The 23,997-nt window shown below is 43.8% G+C and overlaps 1 protein-coding gene and 1 long non-coding RNA gene across 4 annotated transcripts in view; one reads left to right on the top strand and one right to left on the bottom strand.

Annotated features, from left to right (window-relative positions):
• LOC122561325 (spondin-2-like) overlaps positions 1-1,096 on the bottom strand; it is a 32,015-nt gene extending 30,919 nt beyond the window's left edge. The window contains exon 1 of the mRNA XM_043713021.2: positions 841-1,096. Within this exon, the coding sequence (XP_043568956.2) occupies positions 841-1,024 (184 nt within the window). The 5' untranslated portion in view covers positions 1,025-1,096. The remainder of the gene's footprint in view (positions 1-840) is intronic.
• LOC148145934 (uncharacterized) overlaps positions 1-23,997 on the top strand; it is a 90,253-nt gene that overhangs the window by 30,856 nt on the left and 35,400 nt on the right. For all 3 annotated transcript variants that reach the window (XR_015760872.1, XR_015760873.1, XR_015760871.1), the window contains one exon: positions 13,831-14,136. This is a non-coding gene — a long non-coding RNA (uncharacterized LOC148145934). The remainder of the gene's footprint in view (positions 1-13,830; positions 14,137-23,997) is intronic.

The raw sequence follows: 23,997 nt of genomic DNA, 5'->3' as shown, positions 1-23,997 counted from the left end.
ATTTTACTGACAACAGGGTTTTACTTCATAGCATCCCTACAGCGTGGAAGCAGGCCATTCAGTCCATCAAGTCCACGCCGATCCTCCGAAGACTCGCGCAGACTCAGCCCACCACCGTAATCCTGTATTTCCCATGGCTAACCCACCCAGCCTGTACATCCTGGACACTAGGGGCAACTTAGCGTGGCCAATCCACCTAACTTGCACATCTTTGGACTGTGGGAGGAAACTGGAGCACCCAGAGGAATCCCACGCAGACACGGGAAGAACGTGCAAACTCCACACAAACAGTCGCCTAAGGGTGGGATCGAACCGATGTCCCTGGCGCTGTGAGGCAGCAGGACTAACCACTGAGGCACTGTGCCGCCCCGAGTTAAACTCAAATTGAATTAATACAATTTGAACTCATGTTCCAACATGTCGGTCCCTTTGGAATGGGGAGCCAGGTTTTCCAGATGCCACTGTTTGCTTTCAGGGAATCTCAAATTTTCAGAGAGGCTTCAACAGGTATTAGGGAGGGCAGCCATACCCGTGTCTGGTGTATGCAAAGGCTTTGGGCACCTCCCTTTTAGCCTGAATGAATACAGCAGACAGCCATACTATGGAGTGCAGTGAGGTGATTCATCCAAACCTTGCCATTGTAAAGGCAGACACTCACCTTGTACTCGAAAAACGTCCAGTGGATTCAGAGAAAATATGGTTCTCTCTTCAAGTCCTTTTCATTCATCATTGACTGATTGGATTGACACAACTCACTTGGTTTCTGCAGTAAGAGTTTCATTGTCCAAGCAAACTGAGGGATGTTTAGATCAAGAATACAACAAAAAAACCAGGACTCACCGAAAAGCATTGACCACTGGGCTGGAGGTCTGTACATTGGATATTGCTTTGGAAAAGAGAAGCTGTTCCACTCTGCCAGGAAATGGAGAGTGTAGCGTGCTGGTTTCTGAGTTTGGCAGTGGATTACATTGCCGGTGGTGGCTGGAGAGATGAAGAAGAGCCAGAGGAGAAGAATAGGACTCATAATACTAACACTGGGGACTGAAAGCTAGAGATCAATTCAGAGTGAATTCCCCATGGTGACATAGAATCTGGACTCCACAGTTTTCTGAATAAACAAACCCTTTGACCTCCTGTGGTAGACAATTCTCAACTTGGGTTAATATTTAATAAAGTCAATCTGTTGCAAAATAAATCCTCTCCTACCTTCCATTTAATGCACTTTGGAAGGTGCAGATCAGAAATTATTTCTTGAATGAGGAACTACGATTCGCTCTCAGCTGGAGTATTGAGTTCCATTCTGGGCACCACCCTTTAGGAAGGATGTCAAGGCCTTGGAGAAGTAGAAACGATTTACTAGAATGGTCCCACGGATGAGAAAACTCAGTTCTATGTGGAGAATGGATTTTTTTTTTTAGTGGGCGGCACGGTGGCACAGTGGTTAGCACTGCTGCCTCACAGCGCCTGAGACCCGGGTTCAATTCCCGCCTCAGGCGACTGACTGTGTGGAGTTTGCACGTTCTCCCCGTGTCTGCGTGGGTTTCCTCCGGGTGCTCCGGTTTCCTCCCACAGTCACAAAAGATGTGCAGGGTCAGGTGAATTGGCCATGCTAAATTGCCCGTAGTGTTAGGTAAGGGGTAAATGTAGGGGTATGGGTGCGTTTCGCTTCGGCGGGTCGGTGTGGACTTGTTGGGCTGAAGGGCCTGTTTCCACACTGTAATGTAATCTAAAATCTAAAAAGTTTTGAAATTGAAGGGGAGGTATAATAAAGATATGAGAGATTTTGATAGTGTAAATAAAACAAAACAATTTCCATTGGGAGCTGTCTCAGGGGTAATGCTTTGATGCTCACAAGGACAAGCAACATTTCTTAAATACTTTCAGTGTTGCTGTCGGTTGTTCTTTGTCCCTTGTGACCAGTGTTGCTATTGCGAAAGAGCGCCTCACTCTACCAGTCATGTGTTCATCAGGTAGCACTCTTGCCTTGGAACCTAGTAGGTCATGGGTTCAAATCATACTCCAGAATCTAGAGTGCAAAATCAAGGCTGACATTCCCGTGAAGAACTGAGTGAATGCTGTACTATCAGATGCACTGTCTTTTGGAAATACCAGTCCTTGTCTCTGAAGATCCCATGGCACTATTTTGAAGAAGATCAGGAAGCTCTCCCTGGAGCCTGGACAAATATCTATCTTTAATCAACATCACTAATTTTGGCTATTTATTTCACTATTTATTATCTGTTTACCTATTACCATTATTTATTTCATTGCTCTTTTTGGGAAATTTGTGTGCAAATTAACTACTGCATTTTTTATGCATTATAATAGCAACAACACTTCAAACATTCATTGCTTATAAAATGTTCTGGGAGGTCCAAAGACTATACTTGGTGCTATATGAATGAAAATTCAATCCTTGATCTTTTACCAGATTGAGGCAAAACTAACTTAATTTGAAGGAGATTGTTGATGTGGGGAGAGTACAGTGATGGAACGTACTAGCACTGGGGGTCTGTGACATAACTGAACCTTTACTCTCGCAGATTCTTTTAACCTCATCACCTGATGCAATTCTTCTGCAATCTCTCTGTTTCTTTTCCCTCAAGTTTCAACAAGATATGTCTGATAAGGTTTTGATGTGTTCAAAAAAATGTACCTTTATAAATGTCTTCTTGTTTGGAATCAAGGCCTGTGCAAGCAATCTTGTTTCTTCACAAGTTGCGATATTTGTGTAAATGCTGGTGTAATCTATATGTGATTACTCACTGCACTATAGAGCTCTTAATCCTAGATTCTTTTAAATATTGCATCTTGCTGGAAGTCAACAATGTAACAGTTAGCTTGATGTATCTCTTTCGGTCACGGTTTAATTCCAAACAAAAGATTAGTTTTATATCGAGCTTCTAGATAATTCTCCAACAAAGGCGAGCACTGTATTAAATGTTTATTTGAGTTGCTGAAAAACATGCCAAGTTTGTAGATAATGAACATAAAAATGGAGAGTGCTGCACTGCTAAATGTTTCATTATGGAATTATTTCACCAAAAAAATGGGTGTGTAAAAGCATCATTGTGAGATCAGTCTTATTTTAACCCTCTCCCCAGTTGAAGAGATTGTTCTTGCGGCGTTGGCATCTCTTCTGCTTACACCTCCACTAAAATCCACTCTTCATGTACAAACCTAAAAACAATTTGACGATGGAACCCTCCATAGGCATCAGTAGGGGGGTCAGTTAGGTGGATGCTGGTTTGTGATAAGGAATAGTACCAGCAGTGTGGGTTCAATTCCTGCACCAGCTGAGGTTACCATGAAGGGACTCTCCTTCTCAACCTCTTCCCTCGCCTGAGACATGGTAACCCTCAGGTTAACCACCACCAATCAGCTCTTTCTAATGAGAGAGCAGCCCTGTTGTCCAATAGGACTCTTAAATGTGCTCAACATTTGCATTTTCCTGCATTTTCCTGCAAAGATCTCAAAGCTATGGTGTGCTTTCTGTTAGAGACAAGTCATTGTATAGGTGAGGGACACTGCTCCACATCAAACATAGGATAGTGTGAAGAAGCAGCCCTCCATGAATGGCTATACAGTACCTAACAAGAATTGAACCCGCACTTTGGTTTCCTTCTGCACCAGGTTCTAGCCAATTAACTAAACAACCCAACAAGGTCCTAAAGCTCTATTTGGAATTTGAATCTATATTATGCACTTCCAAGACCACGAATTTCCCAAATTGCTTTGCAACCAATGAGATGTTATGGAAGGTACTGTTGCATTATAGGGAGATGTACCAGCTCATCTCCTTCCTATGGGAAGGATGTTGTGAAACGTGAAAGGGTTCAGAAATTACAAGGATGTTTCCAGGGTTGGAGGGTTTGAGCTATAGGGAGAGGCTGTAACTATTTTCCCTGGAGCGTTGGAGGCTGAGGGGTGACCTTATAGATGTTTATAAAATCATGAGGGGCATGGATAGGGTGAATATACAAGGTCTTTTCCCCAGGGTAGAGGAGTCCAAAACTAGAGGGCATATGTTAAAGTGAGAGGGGAAAGATTTAAAAGGGACCTGAGGAACAACGTTTTCACACAGAAGGTGGTTCATGTATGGAATGAGCTGCAAGAGGAAGTAGTGGAGGCTGTTACAATTACAACATTTAAAAAGTATCTGGATGGGTATAGAATGGGAAGGGTTTAGAGGGATATGAACCAACTGCTGGTAAATGGGACTAGATTAACTTAGGATATCTGGTCGGTGTGGACAAGTTGGACTGGCGGGTCTGTTTCCATGTTATACATCTCTATGACTCTATGATTCTAATATGTGCAGAGTAAACTCCCATAGACAGCAATTTGATAAGCTACCAGTTTATCTGTTCCAGAGTTGTTGACTGAGGCATAAATATCTGCCAAGACACAAAGGACAACTCTCTTATTCTCCTTCAAACCTGATCTTATTGCCACCTTCATCTAGTGACCCATTAGAAAGGTGACAACTCTGGCATTGCAGCAATTCTTTAGCATGAGGCTTGGAATGTCAGATCAGATAAGAACACAAAAATACATCTAATTTTCCTGTTTTCATTTGTAACTTTCAGCTTATGCTAAATTATGTCCACCATATTTGCAGCTTGCTGAACCTGTCTGTAACTTTGGGCTGGAATCTTCCTTCTCCTCTGAGGATGGTGAAATTGTAGCTTTCTTAACCTTGTTGCTAGAGCCCCAATCATTACAAAAGCTTTTTGTAGTCATTCCTATTTGGGAGGGGGGAATGGTGTGGGTGCACATTGGTAGCAAGGAGGAAAACAATTGCAAAACAGCCCTACAATTTAATAGAGCTCGGATTTAATGATTGCAATGTTCCCATAAACTAATACAAACTCACGAAAGAGATATACAGACACTTCACAGATCACAACATTATTATTTCACACCTCAAACAACTGCTGGGATTCAGATGAGAATAGCATTTGACTTCACTGTGATGACTCCTCCAGTCAAATAGTTGCCAGCTGCTGCCTGGTCAGACTCGCAGATGATGGATTGCAACTTGGATGAGATAGCAAAAGAGACTGTCAAGGCCAGCAGAAGTCAACACCTTTAGGTGTGATCAGGAGAAAATTGAGAGCACAATGAAATTCTAACAGGATCTCAATTTTTGATTTTGTGAAAGGTAGCTACTCTGTCTCACCACAATCGATGTGATCACCATTGAACAATGAGCCCCAGCTGATTCCTGCAAGGCAACACGTCATTATCTCTGTAAATATACAGTTAGATGTTTTAGTTTTAATGAAAAAAAAACCAAGTGTGATTACAGAAATATAATTTAAAGAACTCTTCAAAAGCTTTGAGAAAGAAGATTGCGGGGATTAATGCAGCTAGCTAGGAGAACAAGTTGGCTCCTTAAATTGCAGTTAACAGCATGAATGCGTTATAATTACAGCGTCACTAGGCAGGCCAGTACAAGAATGTTATAATCAATGCAGAGACAGTAAAGGTTTACAATTTCATTCTTTGAGGGTGGTGTACTGCCTGCACACAGACTATAAAATGAAAATTAAAAAAAAGGAAAAACAGTCAGTCCAAAATTATCACCTTAGTGAATAATCTGCATGGCTACTTTTGTTTTGAAAGGGCATTGTGTGTCTTTGACGGGGCATGTTACTGGTGGAATATCTGGTATAGCAAGTCTGCTACTGATTAGGATTTTTTTTAAAAACAATCTCAAGGCTTTCTATTCCAGAGAACATTGAAAGGATTGCCACTGAATGTCTAAATGATCACCTCATTTCTGAGCTAGAAAGCTTTGCAGTCAAGCCCTAGTTCAGTATTTAGTATACAGAGAAGATGATATGTCTTTATACAGCTCCTTACACCATCTCAGGATATCACAAAACCCTTCACAGGCTAGTGAAGTATCTTTTTAAAATCTTAATCACAACTGCAATGCAGGATAAGTGGCAATTTGTAAGGTACCACATACAGAAATAATTGATTTTGGATGAGGAGGCATTTTTTAATGGAACGGCGATGGCCTAATAGTATTATCACTAGATTATTAATCCAGAAACTCAGTTAATGTTCTGTGGACCTGAGTTCAAATTCTGCTGTAGCAGTTGGTGGATTTTGAATTCAATAAAAAGAATTTGGAATTAGGGGTCAAATGGTGACCATGAAACCATTGGCAATTGTCAGAAAAACCTGTCTGGTTAACGAACATCCTTTAGGGACCAAAATAGGTCATCCTTACCTGGTATGGCCTACATGTGATTCCAGACCCATAACAAAGTGGTTGACTCTCAACTGCCCTCTGGGCATCAATGAATGAGCAATAAATAGTGACCCAGCCAGAGATGCCCAGGTTCCATGAGTGAATACAAAAAAGAGAAATAACTATTGTTTAGGTCACAAGGAAAACACACCTATTATTCAAACAGTGTACAACAAGCAAGGCACAGTTAGATCCTCAATTTAATGTATCTTCCAATATGGCTGTTGTGTTTTTCCACTATACAAAGGAGGCTGTATTTCAAAAATGTCCATTGGCTACAAAGTACTTACCTCGAGAGTGCCATGTAATGAATTAAACAAATTTTGATCAACATTTGATTGGAAGTATTGTTCACCAGGTGACCTTCCTGCTCTTCAAGTCAAACCTTGAGATGGTCTCCAGAAACAGTTGGATGGGGCCTCAGTTTAGCATTTCATTTGAAGGACAACACTACCAGTCATCCAGCATTATGTGACAAATGTGCTCAAGTGCTAGACTGTGGCTTAAACCCATAACCTTGTGACCTAAAGGTGACAAAATTTCCAACTTTCCACTATGATGTGCAGGAATATTGAGGAGTGTGGCATGAATTATAACTTTCATTGCTTAGACTACTGTGTTCGCAGTCTGATGCCTTGAGCACAGATTGAAGACTGTTCATTGTTTCCATGGGTAAGCAATGGAAATTGACCAGGAAACACAAATCAGCAGTAGGATCTTCATATGAGTGTATGAAAGGGAAGCAAGCGCAGGTCAAATGGCTATAACATATCACCAGGTGGCATAGTAGCTCAGTGGTTAGTACTGCTGTGTCATAGTGATTCGATTCCAGCCTCGGGTGACATTCTGTGTGGAGTTTGCTCATTCTCCCCGTGTCTGTGTGGGTTTCCTCTGGGTGCTCCTGTTTTCACCCACAATCCAAAAGTGTGCAGTTTAGGTGAATTGGCTATGCTAAATTGCCCTTGGTGTTCAGGGATGTGTAGGTTAAGTGCATTAGTCAGAGGAAATGTACAGTGGTAGAGTTGGGGAATTGGTCTGGGTGGGTTACTCTTCAGAGGGTCGGTGTGGACTTGTTGGGCCGAATGGCCTGTTTGCATACTGTAGGGATTCTATGATTTAACAAGTTAATAGTTTATCTTCATACTCAACAAGTTCATATCTGTTCTTCACAAGCTGAGGATTACATTAGTGTAAAAGCATCCTTAGTCTTGAATATATTCAATAACTGGACAGGATGACAGACTTCTAAAGACTTGAACCCTCTAAATGCAGGCATTTTTCCTTACTTCAGTCAGAAATTTCTGATTCTTTAACGTGAGTCAAGCGTGTGGTGCTGGAAAAGCACAGCAGGTCAGGCAGCATCTGAGGATCAGGAGAACCTGCCCCTCGGATGCTGCCTGACCTGCTGTGCTTTTCTAGCACCACACTCTCGACTCTGATCTCCAGCATCTGCAGACCTCACTCTCTCCTTTAATGTGAGACAATTCCCCTTAGTTCTGGAAGAGTCTCTGCCCAGGGGAAACAATCTCTCAGCATCCACCCTGACAAGCCTTCTAAGATTGACATAAGTTTCAATGAAATCATTTCTGATTCTTCTAAATGTCAGAGACTATTAGTCCATTCTGGTCAGTCCCTCCTTCTCAGAACACAATTCTCTCATTCCAGGATTTAATCTAGTGAACTTTTGTTTGACCTCATCTCAGCATATTAGACTTTCAATTGTTATGAGGAAAATACTCTCCAAGATGGGCAAAGATGAGTGATTTTATTTTTAATGACATTGTTTATCTGTGGGAGGCATGAGAAACTAATGGAGGGCAGGCACCTTCCCAAATAAATGATGGAAATAAAGGAGAGTTGTCGTTGGGCATACCCTCATTGTTTCAAACTTATTATTGATACAGGGAGAAGACTGGACAGCCTATCTTCCTATGAGCATGATGCAGGACAAACAAGAAATGCTTTCATATAAAGGAGACCCAACATTTAGAGTGTCTAATCCCCATCCTGGTGATAAACTACACTGTTCACCAAAGCTCGATCATTTACATTGTAACATTGTCTGTAGGAAAATAGACAAATCTTATTTGTTTTTAGCTAAGGGAGAGTTGCTTTGGGTTTCTTGGAGGTCTTTCCAGCATTCCAGTGAGATTTCTTGGCATACCTTTCCAAATTCACCTCATTAACTATCTCTTGTCCAAGTCTAAGCCATCTTACCAGACATCATTCCTTTAACCACTTGCCACTGAAAGACTAGTCTCACCTTGCGGCTGTGCTATGTTTTGAAGCCCAATGTACTGGGACAAGCACTGGCAATCCAGATTGCACTGCACCATTCCTGGCATTTTCCCCAGATGTGGCATTCAGAGAAATCAGTGCCCTGTTTTCTGGGCAGGCACCTGGTGGTTCTGGCGGATATAGTAATGCATGGACAGGACATCATCTTGCCCAGGATCAGCATTAATGACCGATGCTGCCCCCATGACAGCTCTCTCATTCGCTTCTATCCTGAATTTACCACATTCCATTATCAGAACAACTTGCCAATCTGTGGACATCCATTGAAAGATCACCATCAATCACCTGATGAAGGAGCGACGCTCCGAAGCTAGTGTGCTTCCAATTAAACCTGTTGGACTATAACCTGGTGTTGTGTGATTTTTAACTTCGTACACCCCAGTTCAACACCGGCATCGCCAAATCATGACCATTAATTCTGACTGTGCCATCTTTGAATGGCAGCTGTGCACCCAGAAAAGTGTTGGCAATCCAGTGTTGGCCCTCGCTGGCAATATCATGGCATTGTCACCACAGCAGCCACAAAGCCACACTGCCCACGGCACGTAGCCAACATGGCTGACACTCCCTCACAAATACAACCCCATTCTCTCACATCCGTCACTGTGAAATCACTGGGCCACAGAGTTTAACCTTTTCTGTAGCGACAGCCTATCATGGTATAATCACTAAGTAACCATTACTCTTCCCCTAGTTCCCATTGGACAATCCTTGTCCTGTAAAGGTAATCACATAAAGGCAAGCTTTTGGACAATTCCAAGCAAGAGCTTTTACTTGCAGCCATCAAAATGGAGCTTAAATAAAACAAATAGAGGCTGCAGTTCACCCTGACAATGCAAACCAAATTTTGGCACCATGACCAAAGGCGATTTAACATTCAGTGACATCTGCTATCATTGACTGGAACTGAGTGTCAATCAGGTCCTGTCTGCTTTGTAGTGCTCAACACAGATGAGCTCCATCACAAACAACGAGAGTTTCCTCCTCATCTTCCTCAGTGTCCACATCCTCCTCCTCTAAAGACTGATCCTGAAGATCCTCAGTATCGGCCACACCACCTTGTTGCCTGTTCCATTTGGGTAGACCACAGGGATGCTGCAGCACATGGTGTCCGGATTGGAGGTCCCTTCCCCAGACCAGTCTATATCTTCACCAGGCCTTTCTTATGCTCCACCACAGCCATGGTCAAGGCTTGGACAGCACTGTATCTGTGATCTGCACTAATTAAGGGATTATGCAGTGGAGTCATGAGCCATGGTCACAGTGGGCAGCCCTTGTACCCCAGTAACCAGCCTTGTAAGGCACCTGGACCTTCAAACATAACAGGTACACAAGAATACTCCTGGACATAGGAGGTATCGCTGCTGCTAAGGTAGCGGGTGCACACCTTGAGGAAGTGGTAACAGTGACGTCAGATCATGTGCACAATAACCGAACGGAATCCTTACTGTTAACAAATCCCGCAATGATGTGCCATGGCCCTCTCAGTGCTCATTCATCTGTGGGTTTATGACTGAGAGATCCCACACAGGTCACCCATCACTCCCTGGAAGGAGTCAGAAGAGATTCAGAACAACTGTCACCTCCACAGCCACTGGGAGAGGATGGCCTCCCACTCTTACAGACTCCACATCCTCCTCCAGCATCTACCACAGTTCCATCACACTGTCCCAGGATGCACGGAGTCTATGTCAACATTGAAGCTTCCTGATCCAGAATTGGGGATGAGAAGCTCTGGTCCTACTGTGGATCCTCAGGGGCCATATTACTGTGCCAACTCTCTCAGCTGGGTGGTCCTTCGCGGTCTGCTGCTGCTCCTGGGCTTGCTGATGGACCAGATTCTCCTACATCTGGAGGAAAGCAGCCACAATGACCAACATCCCACACCTCCCCCCTCCCCCTCCCCCGTCACCCCCACCCCACCCCCGTCACCCCCACCACGTCTGTGTGCAAGACTCCCAGCTGGAAATGACCTCTGTTGGGAACATGAGGAGAGCAGAAGCGGCGGATCAGTCAGAGGTGGCATCGCCTACTGATGGGGACTGCACACGTTCCTCCACACAGTGTGACATGCTGTGCTCCAATAACAGGAGCCATGTCTTCTCATTCATTTGGCTTCAGCCTCAGCATGGGCACTAACTTGATGAAGGAGCTGCATTGGTGGAGAGGCCAGCTCATTCCATTAAGATCAGAGTATCTGCTATGCACCAAATCCCTTCCTACCTCAAACACACATCATTCAATTCTTTGTTGCATTCAGAACAGACCATCAATGACAGATGATGATCTCCATTTCCTACAACACCCGTGGAAGTTGCATTAAGTAATGAGTCACTTCTGGCCAATATTGTCCTCATTGTGCGTCATTACTGCTAACTTCAGCATCATTGAGATGCCAGTGTTCAATTTGCAAGCCCCAGTGGTGTAGTGAAAATTTCCTTTGACCAGCATTTGAATCTTAAGCATGTTTATTCTCCCTGCATTACAAGTAGCTGATGAAATGGTTACAAATAAAATGGAGCTAGAGTCTGCTTCAGGTACTTTGCCCCTTTCCCCTCAATGTGCCAGAGAGATGTGGATCCCACTCATTCACCCATCAATGTGACACTGACCCTGCTCAGCCTTTGCACTGTCCCTGTCATTTCCCAGACATATTTCACTTTTAGACAATAGGAAGTGATGCAAGGAATGAAACTCATGGTATACGTTTTCAGTGCTAGTCCCTGCCTGGTTGCCATGTAACACCCCCGCTTCTGGGCATCCTCATACAACTCCTGTGGACCATTTGCACCCATTCTCCTCCATTCAGAGACTCACCTCATTGATCCTCACCTCCTTCTGTCCTCACTGCCCCCTGAACTCCCACATTATACCTTAATAATACCCAGCTTGCTCCTCCATGTTCTCCTTGTTGGGATCACCGCTGTGGTCACTGCCAATAGCATCCCCTGCTGAAGCCTAGCATTGCTGTTCCTCCTGCCCCACACTCTCTAGAATTTTCCTCATCACCGTGCTTGACACCACCTCTACAAATGTCTCTATTTTGACCCCTAGCTTTCACTCCTCTCAACACATTTGGCCCTGAATCACCTGCTGCCTATAAAGCAGCCCTTTACACCTTCTTGAACAATTAACAGACACAGTGTACTTGTCACCAGCTCTCTGATTGAGTTCGACAAGCAGCCCTCACACATGATGGACCAGACCGCTGTGTTTGCAGCTCCCTCACTGATGACACATCACTCCCTGGATTGCCAACACTGGCCATACAGGACTGACCGCTGCCCTGACTGTGCTCGGACAGATCCCCTGGCTGTAAATGGTCCAAGTGGACAACATGGCCCAGCCCCTGGACTGTGTATGGATTGTGCCTGTGACTGATGGCATCGGGACCCCCTTACAGACAGCAGCACCTCCTCTCTTGAGTGGACTGAGGACTGGCTCCCATCCACTTTCCGACAGGGCCTTGTGTTTGAATACATGTGTTCGGTGTGTTTGCCGCACAGCCAGCTGGCACATGCTGTAGGTGTTAAATCGATGTCTCGGAGTGCTGATCATAAAAACAGCTCCTTCCAATCATTCCCCCAGCCCCAGCCAAATCCCTAATGACAAATAACCTCTCTGTGTGGCTGCAATAAAGAGCATGGCCATATGTCAATACTGACAGCCTTTGCCTTTGAATAACAGGCGTGGGATGGGATGGCAAGGCCAGCTGGCAGTTGGTGCAAAGAGAGAGCGCTAAGGGAGTCAGCAAGCAGCCCTGAGTTGCAGCCTGGTCCAGTCCATGAACAGGGGGCCTGTCCCTGTATGGAGTGGCCATGTAGCTGGTGACTGATGCATCCTGCAGTGTAGGTCTGTACTTCCTCAGCATGCTGATGGGGGGTGACGGTGCTCAGAGAGGCATTATCATGAGGATTGTGAGGAGTTGGCAAATGTCTGATGCCAGTGCCCATGGATGAGGAGTACGTGTGGCTGGTGCCCATGGACCGTGCCCTGAGATGCTGTTTGCAACATGGGGGGCTCCTCACAACCCATGATGAGCTGACCTCATTAGGAATCTGCTGCCACTTTCAGGTGGAGAATTCTCCATGTCTTACTTGTTCAGTGCGTTCAGTAAGATAGACATTTAACATCAATAATCCCCTTTAATTGACAATTCCCCACTGCCCACAGGAAACCTGCCTCACATTCAGCAAGAACAGAACAGTGAGTTATTCCCTACATTGGGATAGGCCTTGCCAAGCATCTCACCCAACATTGCTACTCAGCTCACTAACGCCCACATATTCCTATCATATCCTAATCTCTATAAACTGTGAATGAATTGCTTGATGTGAGATTGTGCTCTCTGAAGTTCAGTGCTGTTTCTGAGTTGTTCAGACGAGGGAGGTTGCAGTTTTGATGCCTATTATATGTTCGGTAGCTCAACACAGTCAGAGCAATACAACTGGATTCGACATTCTTTGGTTAAGAAAGAAGAAATTGAGCCAGTATTCCTTTCTCCTGCAGTGTGTGTGTGTGTGTGCGTGCGTGCATGTGTGTGTGTGGACTGTGGTGCTGGAAAAGCACAGCAGGTCAGGCAGCATCCGAACAGCAGGAGAATCGATGTTTCCTGATGAAGGGCTCATGCCCGAGGCGTTGATTCTCCTGATCCTCAGAAGCTGCCTGACCTGCTGTGCCTTTCCAGCACTGCACTCTCAACTCTGACCTCCGGCATCTGCAGTCCTCACTTTCTACTGTGTGTGTGTCTGTGTATGTGTCCGTGTCTATGTGGTGTATGTATGTGTGTACACATCTGTATTTTTAAACCCCTCCATCATCTTGCCTTCATGTTTCTCTGTAATTCACCCACAGTCATCTGAAATGTTTACACTCCTGACTTCTTGAGCAGCTCATATTTTAATCACTTCACATTTGAGGGGTGCACCACCTGTGGTTCTGGAATTCTGTCCTTAAATCCCTTTGCCCTTACTTCTCTTCCTTTATTTAAGACAGTCCGTAAAACCTCCCTCTTCGACAACGTTTTTGGTTAAGTGTGCCACTATCTCCTTTTGTGATTTGGTGTCACATTATGATTTATGAAGTGTAGTGCAATGCTTTATTCGATTAAAGGTGTGATATAAATCCAAGTTTTTGTTGTTGGTCTCTGATGCTCATTGAGTAGTTTCTTGGACCTCACTCCAGAGCTCCCATATATAGGATCGCCATTAGAGTGTTTTATGTAAGAGGATCTGAGCATGAATGGAACATGTGTCAATCTCTTTCAGAATGGAAGGAAGAGTAAAGATTGTAGGCGGGATCGTCCTCTTTTCGTAGAGTTTGGAGGAGGGAAACCCAAGGCCAATGAAGATGGAAAATCCAACTAGATCTTCTAGCAATCAGGCAACTGATTGGCTGCCACCAGGCTTTCTACTGGAATCAGGACCAGACGCAAAATAAACCTGGCTGCCAAGAGGTATCAGCCAATCAGAAATCTTGCAGCTTCAGAGCTCAGCAGTGCCGCAGTGAAGTTGTGGCTACTGCCAGTACAACACCCTCCAGACTCCCAGCTTGAAGGATTGTCCACAGGAAAGGTAAATGTCACTTAGGAGAGATTCAGGTGGGTGGCTGTTTCTGGGGTTGGGTGTTGAGTGGAGTGGGAGTTGAAAACGTGAACTCTCAGTGGCTACTCTCCTGTACCATGTCCAATTCCTCAATCGTGCACTCCTGAGTGTCACCCTATCCAAACCCAACTGATACCTTTCCCACATTAGTTAACCAAATAGGTTGGCTTCCATAGTTTGAAGTGATTGCAGTTAAGGTGGGATAAAACCCTTAAGTGGTCATTCATCAACTACTTAAAGGCTTTAATTGGCAGTAGGGCAGGGAGACAGAGTTTGAGCCTTCACGCCCAGAACTTAATTAAGACAAAGTTGGTACCGTGCCAAAGTTGTTAGCTGCCAAATCCCACACAATCCTGCCTCCAGGTCCAACATGTCTATGGTTCTATAACTCTATTTCACCTGGTGAAGTTACTCAGTAAATGACTCAATTTGTTAATCACATGGTTGTCCTGTGACTAACATAGAAGATGACTCCTCCACCTCCATTCCAAATATAAATGCTGCTGGATCAAATAGAGCAATGCAATAAATGATGGTTGAAGATAGGTATGCCAATTGCACTTGTGATGAATGCTGTGAGGGATCTATACCTTCTATGTGAAACTTTACAAAACATTGGTTAGGCCACAGCTGGAATACTGTGTGCTGTTCTGGTCCCCACACTTTCGGAAGGTTGTGATTGCACTGGATCGGGTGCAGAAGAGATTCACCAGGATGTTGTCTGGGATGAAAAATTGCAGTTACAAGAAGAGACTGGGTTTGTTTTCCTTGGAGCAGAGGAGGCAGAGGGGGGATCTGATTGAGATATACGTAGACAGGATACATAGAACATAGAACGTTACAGCGCAGTACAGGCCCTTTGGCCCTCGATGTTGCGCCGACCTGTGAAGTTAATCTGATGCCCATCTAACCTACACTGTTCCATTATTATCCATATGTGTGTCCAATGTCCATGTAAATGCCCTTGACATCGGTGAGCAAGCAGGCCGCTCCATGCCCCTACTACTCTCTGAGTAAAGAAACTACCCCTAATATTTGTCCTAAATCTACCACCCCTCAATTTAAAGCTATGTCCCCTCGTATATAGCCATCACCATCTGAGGCAAAAGGCCTCAGAATACTGGGCTAATGGTAAAATTCCTGGCAGTGTAGATGAACAGAGAGATCTTGGTGTCCAGGTGCATCCCTGAAAGTTGCCACCCAGGTTGATAGGGTTGTTAAGAAGGCATATAGTGTGTTGGTGTTTATTGTCCACCCTATACTGTCCACCCTATCTAATCCTCTGATTATCTTATACGTCTCGATTAAGCTGCCTCTCAACCTTCTTCTCTCCAACGAAAACAGCCTCAGTTCCCTCAGCCTTTCCTTGTAAGACCTTCCTTCCATACCAGGCAACATCCTAGTAAATCTCCTCTGAACCCTTTCCAAAGCTTCCACATCCTTCCTATAATGCGGTAACCAGAACTGTATGCAATACTCCAGGTGTGGCCTTACCAGTGTCTTATAACAGCTGAAGCATGACCTCGTGGCTCTAAAACTCAATCCCCCTAGCAATAAACACCAACACACTATATGCCTTCTTAACAACCCTATCAACCTGGGTGGCAATTTTCAGGGATGCACCTGGACACCAAGATCTCTCTGTTCATCTACACTGCCAGGAATTTTACCATTAGCCCAGTATTCTGCATTCCTGTTATTTCTTCCAAAGTGGACTATCTCACACTTTTCCGCATTCAGCTCCATTTGCCACTTCTCAGCCCAGCTCTGCATCTTATCTATGTCCCTCTGTAACCCACAACATCCTTTGGCACTATCCACAACTCTGCCTACCTTAGTGCCATCCGCAAATTTACTAACCTATCCTTCTACTCCCACATCCAGATCATTTATAAAAATGACAAACAACAGTGGCCCTAAAACAGCGGCACACCGCTGGTAATTTAGCTCTAGGAAGAACATTTCCCATCAACCACCACCCTCTGTCTTCTTTCAGCGAGAAAATTTCTGATCCAAATCGCTAAATCACCTTCAATCCCGAAACGCTGTACTTTGTGCAATGGCCTACTGTGTGGAACCTGATCAAACGCCTTACTGAAGCCCATATACACCACATCAACCACTTTACCCTCATCCACCTGTTTCGTCACCTTCTCGAAGAATTCAATAAGGTTAGTTAGGCATGACCTATCCATCACAAAACTGTGTTGACTATCTCTAATCAAATTATTTCTTTCCAGATGATTATAAATCCTATCTCTTATAACCTTTTTCAACACCTTACCCACAATCGAAGTAAGGCTCACTGGTCTATAATTACCAGGGTTGTCCCGACTCCCCTTCTTAAACAAGGGAACAACATTTGCTATCCTCCAGTCTTCTGGCATTACTCCTGTCGACAATGATGGCATAAAGGTCAAAGCCAAAAGCTCTGGGAAGTTAAAGTCCCCCATAACAACTACCCTATTACTCTCGCTCCTATTGAGAATTATCTTTGCTATCCTTTCCTCTACATCCCTGGAATAATTCAGAGGCCTAGAGAAAGCTCCCAATAGGATGACCTCTCCTTTCCTGTTTCTAACCTCAGCCCAAACGACATCAGTAGATGAGTCCTCAAACATTATCTCAGCTGCTGTAATACTACCTTGATTAACAATGCCACCTCCCCCCCCCCCCCCCCCCCCCCCCCCCACCCACCCCCTTTACCATCTTCTCTGTTCTTACTGAAACATCAAAATCCTGGAATTTGCAACAACCATTCCTGTCCCTCCTCCAGCCATGTCTCTAAAATGGCCACAACATCAAAATCTCAGGTACAAACCCATGATGCAAGTTCACCCACATTATTCTGGATGCTCCTGGCATTGAAGTACACACATTTCAAACCAAAATCCTGTTGCTGGTGCCCTCTCGCGACCTTGTAAATATATTCCTGATCTCACTACCCTCAACCGCCTGTATACTGGAACTACAATTCAGGTTCCCATCCCCCTGCTGCATTAATTTAAACCCCCTTGGAGAGCAATAGCAAATTTCCCCTCCTCAGGATATTGGTAGCCCTCTGGTTCAGGTGAAGACCATCCTGTTTGTAGAGGTCCCACCTTCCCCAGAAAGAGCTCCAATTACCCAAGAATCCAAAACCCTCCCTCCTGCACCATCCCTGCAGCCACGTGTTCAGGTCCGCTCTCTTCCTGTTCCTCACTTCACTAGCACCTGGCACGGGCAACAAACCAGAGATATCAACTCTGTATGTTCTAGCTCTAAGCTTCCACCCTAGCTCCCTGAATTTCCACCTTAAATCCCCACCTTTCTTCCTACCTATGTCGTTGGTGCTTATGTGGACCACGGCTTGGGGCTGCTCTCCCTCCCCTTCAAGGCTCCCAAAAACACGATCAGAGACATCACAAACCCTGGCACCTGGGAGGCAACACACCAATCATGAATCTCTCTCGTTCTCACAAGATCTCCTGTCTGTCCCCCTTACTATGCAGTCCCCAGTGACTAAAGCTCTACTCCTCTTCCCCCTTCCCCTCTGAGCGACAGGGACAGACTCTGCGCCAGAGACCTGTGCCCCATTGCTTACCCCTGGTAAGTCATTCCCCCCAACAGTATCCAAAACGCTTTACTTGATGTTGAGGGGAACCACCACAGGAGATCCCTGCACTGCCTGCTGGTTCCCTTTCCTACCCTGATGGTAACCTACCTTCTTTACGTGGCTGTGGAGTAACTACCTCCCTGTAACTCCTCTCAATAGCCCCCTCCGCCTCCCGAATGATCCAAAGTTTATCCAGCTCCAGCTCCAGTTCCCTAACACAGTTCTCGAGGAGCTGGAGTTGGGTGCACTTCCCACAAATTAGGTCAGCAGGGACACTAGAGGTGACCCTTACCTCCCACACACTGCAAGAGGAACATTCAACTGCCCTGACCTCCATTCACACTATTCTAAAGTCGCAAATAGACTGCCAGAAAAAATGAAACACAAAAGAAAACACTTGTCACTTACTGACTGAGTCACAGAACTTTTTTTTTGGTAAGAGGAGGAGGATGGGTGGGAGACATTACCTGAGTAGTGTTTTGGGTAAAGCAACCACTCAAATATGTCACGTCGTGACCTCTCCGACTGCCTCCAAGACCTGAACAAAGCCTAAACTGAAAGTAAGTAATTTAAATTGTGAGAATCTCCTCCCCATGGCAGACATGTCTAAGACGAGAGTTTTAAGATGAGGAATAAGTGGTTCATAGGAGATCTGAGTTGTTGGTGGAAATATGAAATGTGTTGCCTGAGACGGTGGTGGAGGCAAGTATGTACGTAACACTTAAGAAGTATCTGGATGATCACGTAAAATTCAAGGGAATTGTAGGCTGTGGACCAAGTCCAGGTAAATGGGATTAGTTTAGTTCGGTGTTTGTTGGTTGGCATAGACATGGTGAGCTGTTTCTATGCTGGATGTAAGGTGACTGGCTTACATTATGTTGCCCAAATCATGGGATAATTACTGTTTACTAGTAGCACCCTGAACTTCCATTAGGAAGGTTGCAGGTTCAAGAATTCGAATTTGTATTTGTGGCATTGCTAAAGTCAGCAGGAGTCCTGCCAGCAAACATCATTTTGGTACAACAAACAAAGGTAGGGCTTACCCAATTAATGGTCGGGCCTTGGGTGATGTTGTAAAAAGAGAGACCTAGGGGTGCTGGAACATAATTCTTTATAGTTTGCCTTACACGTAGAAAGGGCGGTTAAAAAGGCATTTAGCACGCTTGCCTTCATTGCTTAGTCCTTTGAGTATAGGAGTTGGGAAGTCATATTGAAGTTGTACAGGACATTGGTAAGGCCTTTTCTGGAATACTGTATCCAGTTTAAGTCACCCAGTTATAGAAAGGATATTATTAAGCTGGAGAGGGTACAGAAGAGTTTAACCAGGATGTTGCCGGATATGGAGGGTTTGAGTTATAAAGAAAGACTGGACAGGCTGGGACTTTTTTCACTAGAGCGTAGGAGGTTGAGAGGCGACCTGATAGAAGTTTATAAAATAATGAGAGGTGTCGGTATAGTTGATGGTAGTTGTCTTTTCCCTAAGATAGGGAACTTCAAGACTGGGAGCACATATTTAAGGTGAGAGGAGGGAGATTTTAAAAAAAAATAAGAGGCAAATTTGCTACTCAGAGGGTGATTCACGTGTTGAATGAACTTCCTGAGGAAGTGGTGGATGTGATTACAATTACAACATTAAAAAGACATTTGGATGGATACATGAATAGGAAAGGTTGGGAGGGATATGGGCCAGGAGCAGGCTGGTGGGAATAATTTTTGTGAGATTATGTTCAGCATGGACTGGTTGAACTGAAGAGTCTGTTTCCATGCCATATGACTCTATGACTCTATCTCCAGAATACATGATTATTAGATCAGATGAACTGGCTATTTAACACTTCTTTATGGGATCTTGCTCTGTATTTTGCAGGTTAGTAATTGACAGTGAAATATTTTGGGCCGTCTGAAGGGCATGAAAGGTGATATATCACTGCAAGTCCATTCTTATTTCATTTGTTTCCCTGATTGAGAGGGCTAAAACACTAGATTTCAGTATCAGAGCATGGGGCAAGCCATTTAGAATTGAGATGCAGAGAAATACATTTGCTCAAAGTATGTGAATCTTTGGAATCTTCTATCGCAAACTGTTGGGAATGTGAAGTCAGTGAATATATGCAAGATAGAGGGAGATACATATTTGGATTCTGAGTGGATTAAATAATATGATGATAGTGCAAGAAGGTATAGCTGAATATCAGCCTTGATCTTACTGTGTGGCAGAACAAGGGGCCAAATACCCTGCTCTTCTTCCTATTTCTTATATATTGTGAAAAGACTTAACTTTATATGTGAGTACTATGGTACAATCTAAGTGATATTAAATTACAGTATGCACTTAAATGTTGAGTAGTGTGGGTGTTAGTAGTCATTTGAAGAGCCAAATTACAGTGTGATTGACACTTTTTTCTTTTCTATTGTTCATGCAAAAATCCCAAGCAATCAGGCATTTAGCAAGACGCCTTTATCAAGCCTCTGGCATGTAATGTTCCCGGGAACTAGGAGAGATTCTTCTGGGTCCTATTAACTGAGAGTGCCGAACAATGTTACAAAAATTGTGCAATGAGTCAGCGTGAAACTCGGCACAAATTCTCTACACAGTTGCAAAGTGTGAGCACTAATCCTTTACTTAGACCTTGAAAATGTTTCAGTTTTCTTTTGGGTTTCATTTTATCATATTTCAAAAAAAAACTAAACGACTGTTTGTTGCATTTCTGTTTTGAAACAGTAATGTCTCTTCCCATCCTCTAAAACTTCACAAAACTATAGACATTTGTGTCAATATTTGTGGATGTAAAATCATTGGCAGTGTTTGAACTCGCAAATATCTTTCTTAATTTACATTCCACAACAGAACCATTAAAAGCACCACTTCCTCTTGCTGAATGGGATACAATTATCACGTTCATGCTCCCTGTTAAAACAAACAAGATAAAATGCAGAAGCAAAATACTGTGGCTTCTGGAAATCCAAAGAAAAAAACAAGAAATAAAATTGGAAATAGTCAGCAGGCGAGACAGCATCTATAGAGAAAGAAACAGAGTTATCATTGCAGCTCAATGACCTTTTGGGGGAAAATTATGAGTTTTAAAAAATTCATTCATGGGATGTGGCATCGCTGGCTGGACAAACATTCATTGCCCATCCCTTATTGCCCAGAGGACAGTTGAGAGTCAAGACATCATTGTGGGTCTGGAGTCACATGTAGGCCAGACCAGGTAAGGATGGCAGTTTCCTTCCCTAAAGAAGTTTAGTGAACTAAGATGGATTTTTCCCCAACAATCAACAGTGAATTCATGGTTAGACTCATAATTCCAGATGCTTTTGTATTGAATTCAAATTACACTACCTGCCATGGTGGAATTCAAACTCAGGTCCCCAGAACACTACCTGGGTCACTGAATTAACATTCCAGCGATAATGCCACTGGGCCATCACAACATATATGATAAGGCACCCTGATTCATCAAGTTGGGTTGCTGTGCTGAATGGATGTAGTGTCTTCCCAGGAACTGTCAGCTCATGATGGACAAGACTTCACTGACAGGATTGTCAAGCCCGCATCTTCTTCCAGCCGAATAAAAGCAAAATACTACAGATGCTGGCGATCTGAAACAAATGCACAGAATGCTGGAGAAACTCAGCAGGTCTGGCAACATCTGTGGAGAGAGAAACAGAGTTAACTCTTTAAATCTTCTGCCAGTTCTGAAGAACAGTCAAACATGATTCAAAATGTTTGTGTCTATTTATATCCTCAAACCATTGCACAATCTCTCCAGAGACCACACACATATAGTAACAGCTACCGGGCAAGCAGATACATTTTTTTGTCCCATTTGGCTCCTTTTAGCTGGGCAAATCATGGCCCAATCAACCAACAACACAGTCATAGAGTCATAGAAATGTACTGCACAGAAACAGACCCTTCGGTCCAACTCATCTATGCCGACCAGATATCCTAACCCAATCTAGTCCCACTTGTCAGTACCCGACCCATATTCCTCCAAACCCTTCCTATTCATATACCCATCCAAATGCCTTCTATATGTTGCAATCGTACTAACCTCCAACTCTTACTCTGGCAGCTCATTCCATACCCATACCATCCTCTGCATGAAAAGGTTGCCCCTTAGTCCACTTTTATATCTTTCCCTTCTCACCCTAAACCTATGCCCTGGACTCTCCCACCCCAGGGAAGAGACTTTGTCTATTTATCCCATCCATGCCCCTCAAGATTTTATAAATCTCTATAAGGTCACCCCTCAGCCTCCGGCACTCCAGGGGAAACAGCCCTAGCCTATTCAACCTCTCCCTATACCTCAAATCCTCCAACCCTGGCACCATCCTTGTAAATCTTTTCTGAACCTTTTCAAGTTTCACAATATCCTTTCGATAGGAAGGAGACCAGAATTGCACGCAATATTCCAAAAGTGGCCGAACCAATGTCCTGTACAGCCGCAACATGTCCTCCCAACTCCTGTACTCAATACTCTGACCAATAAAGGAAAGCATACCAAACGCCTTTTTCACTATCCTATTTACCTGCAACTCCACTTTCCAGGAGCTATGAACCTGCACTCCAAGGTCTCTTTGTTCAGCAGTACTCCCTAGGAACTTATCATTAAATGTATAAGTCCTGCTAAGATTTGCTTTCCAAAAATGCAGCACCTCGCATATATCTAAATTAAACTCCATCTGCAGCCAAGGCTCCAGTTCACAAACTTATCTCTTCGATGTAGAATACTCTTTTCCAGGTGAGATCTACCCTGCTGCAAGCCGGGAAGTTGGTGAGAAGTCAGTTTGCAAACCAACATGGATTATCTGGGAGTATAATGGAATTGGGATTGAGATGAGATTTGAAATGAAAATGGAACATCAAATCACAATCAATGCCTGTGATACCCAAGACAAATTTATGTCCCATCAGGTCTAATGGAAATTGACTTTATGGTTAGTCCTTCCATGTAGATGCTAGATGTACTTGCAGTGGTGTCTAGATAGTGTAGAGATGGCTATAATCTTTATTTGGCTCTGGGAAAAGTGCTTGTTTTCTGGGTTTTCTCTGCCTGGGCTATATTCACCAAATCCTACACTTCAATGAGAAATTGTGTTTGATAGGCACATTGGTCAGAAATAGAGATTTAATATAGGAGCACCAATATTGTCAACTGAGGTCCCTTTAGTGCAGCTCAAAATTCAGAGTGTGGAGTTGATTCATTTGTCCTGGGTGAGGTAGAATTCCAAAGGAGTTGTGCAGTACTTTGAAATCTTGCCTACCTGGCCAAAGATTTATCCAAAACCATTGACTGAGAAGCAAAGGGTGCTCACTCCAATCTACTTCCCACCTTAGCTCTGGACTCTGGTGAGGAAGTGTTCAGGGTGATAGCCCTGTTGTACTTCAAAACAGAATTGAGTGAAACAACTGACCAATGGTTCACATTGCCAATCTTGCATTTGTGTTGCACAATAAAAGGTGTGATAAATAGAAGCAATTACAGAGGCAAGAAAAAACAGGACAAGAAAGAAAGAGGGTGTAAGAAAAGATCTTTGATACGATGGTACAGAGGAGAGAGCAAGTAAGAGAAGAAGTGATGGTACAAGAGAAAATGGATGGTTTTGGGACAAGTAAATACACAATGGATATGTCTGGAGAGGTGTACATTATAATATTAGAATCTTTAATAGTATGTGAACTGTGGGAAGAATTGGAAGCTCTGAAATCCGTGTTGAGTCTAGAAGGCTATGAAGTGCCTGATTACTGTCTGCCACTTTCCAATGGTAGTACAATCCTGAAGATTGCTATCATTGTCCTAAATGCTCCTTGGCAAAGACTTGGGTAGACGGAAATCTAAACAGATCCCATCCAAAATACTCTTCTCAGTTTTGGACACCACGCCTCAGGAAGAATACAGTAGAGAGGATGCAGTGCAGGTTTAATATAACACTACCAAGGTTTAACAGGCTGAATTACAAGAACAAGTTGCAGAGACTTGGCTTGTTTATATTTGTTCTCAAATTATAATGTTCTTTCTTAGTGTTTTAAGTATAGATTGTTGCCAGCAGATCTGATCAAGGTGTTTGAGATGTTAGAATTATTTGGCAGAGTTGATAAACTGAACCTATTTCCTCAGGTGAAGTAGTGAAGGATCAGATGCAGTAGTTATTTAAAAATTAGAATTAACCATTCAAGAGCAAAATCAGGAAGCACTTGTTCACAAAAAAGGTAATAAAAATCTAGCACT

This window comes from Chiloscyllium plagiosum, unplaced genomic scaffold, assembly GCF_037043375.1.
Source record: "Chiloscyllium plagiosum isolate Xiang-an unplaced genomic scaffold, Cpla_swu_hap1 HiC_scaffold_22, whole genome shotgun sequence".
In the NCBI taxonomy this organism is placed as follows: Eukaryota; Metazoa; Chordata; class Chondrichthyes; order Orectolobiformes; family Hemiscylliidae; genus Chiloscyllium; species Chiloscyllium plagiosum.
The sequence above is the reverse complement of the archived record's forward strand: the minus strand, read 5'-3'. Positions and strand labels throughout refer to the sequence as shown.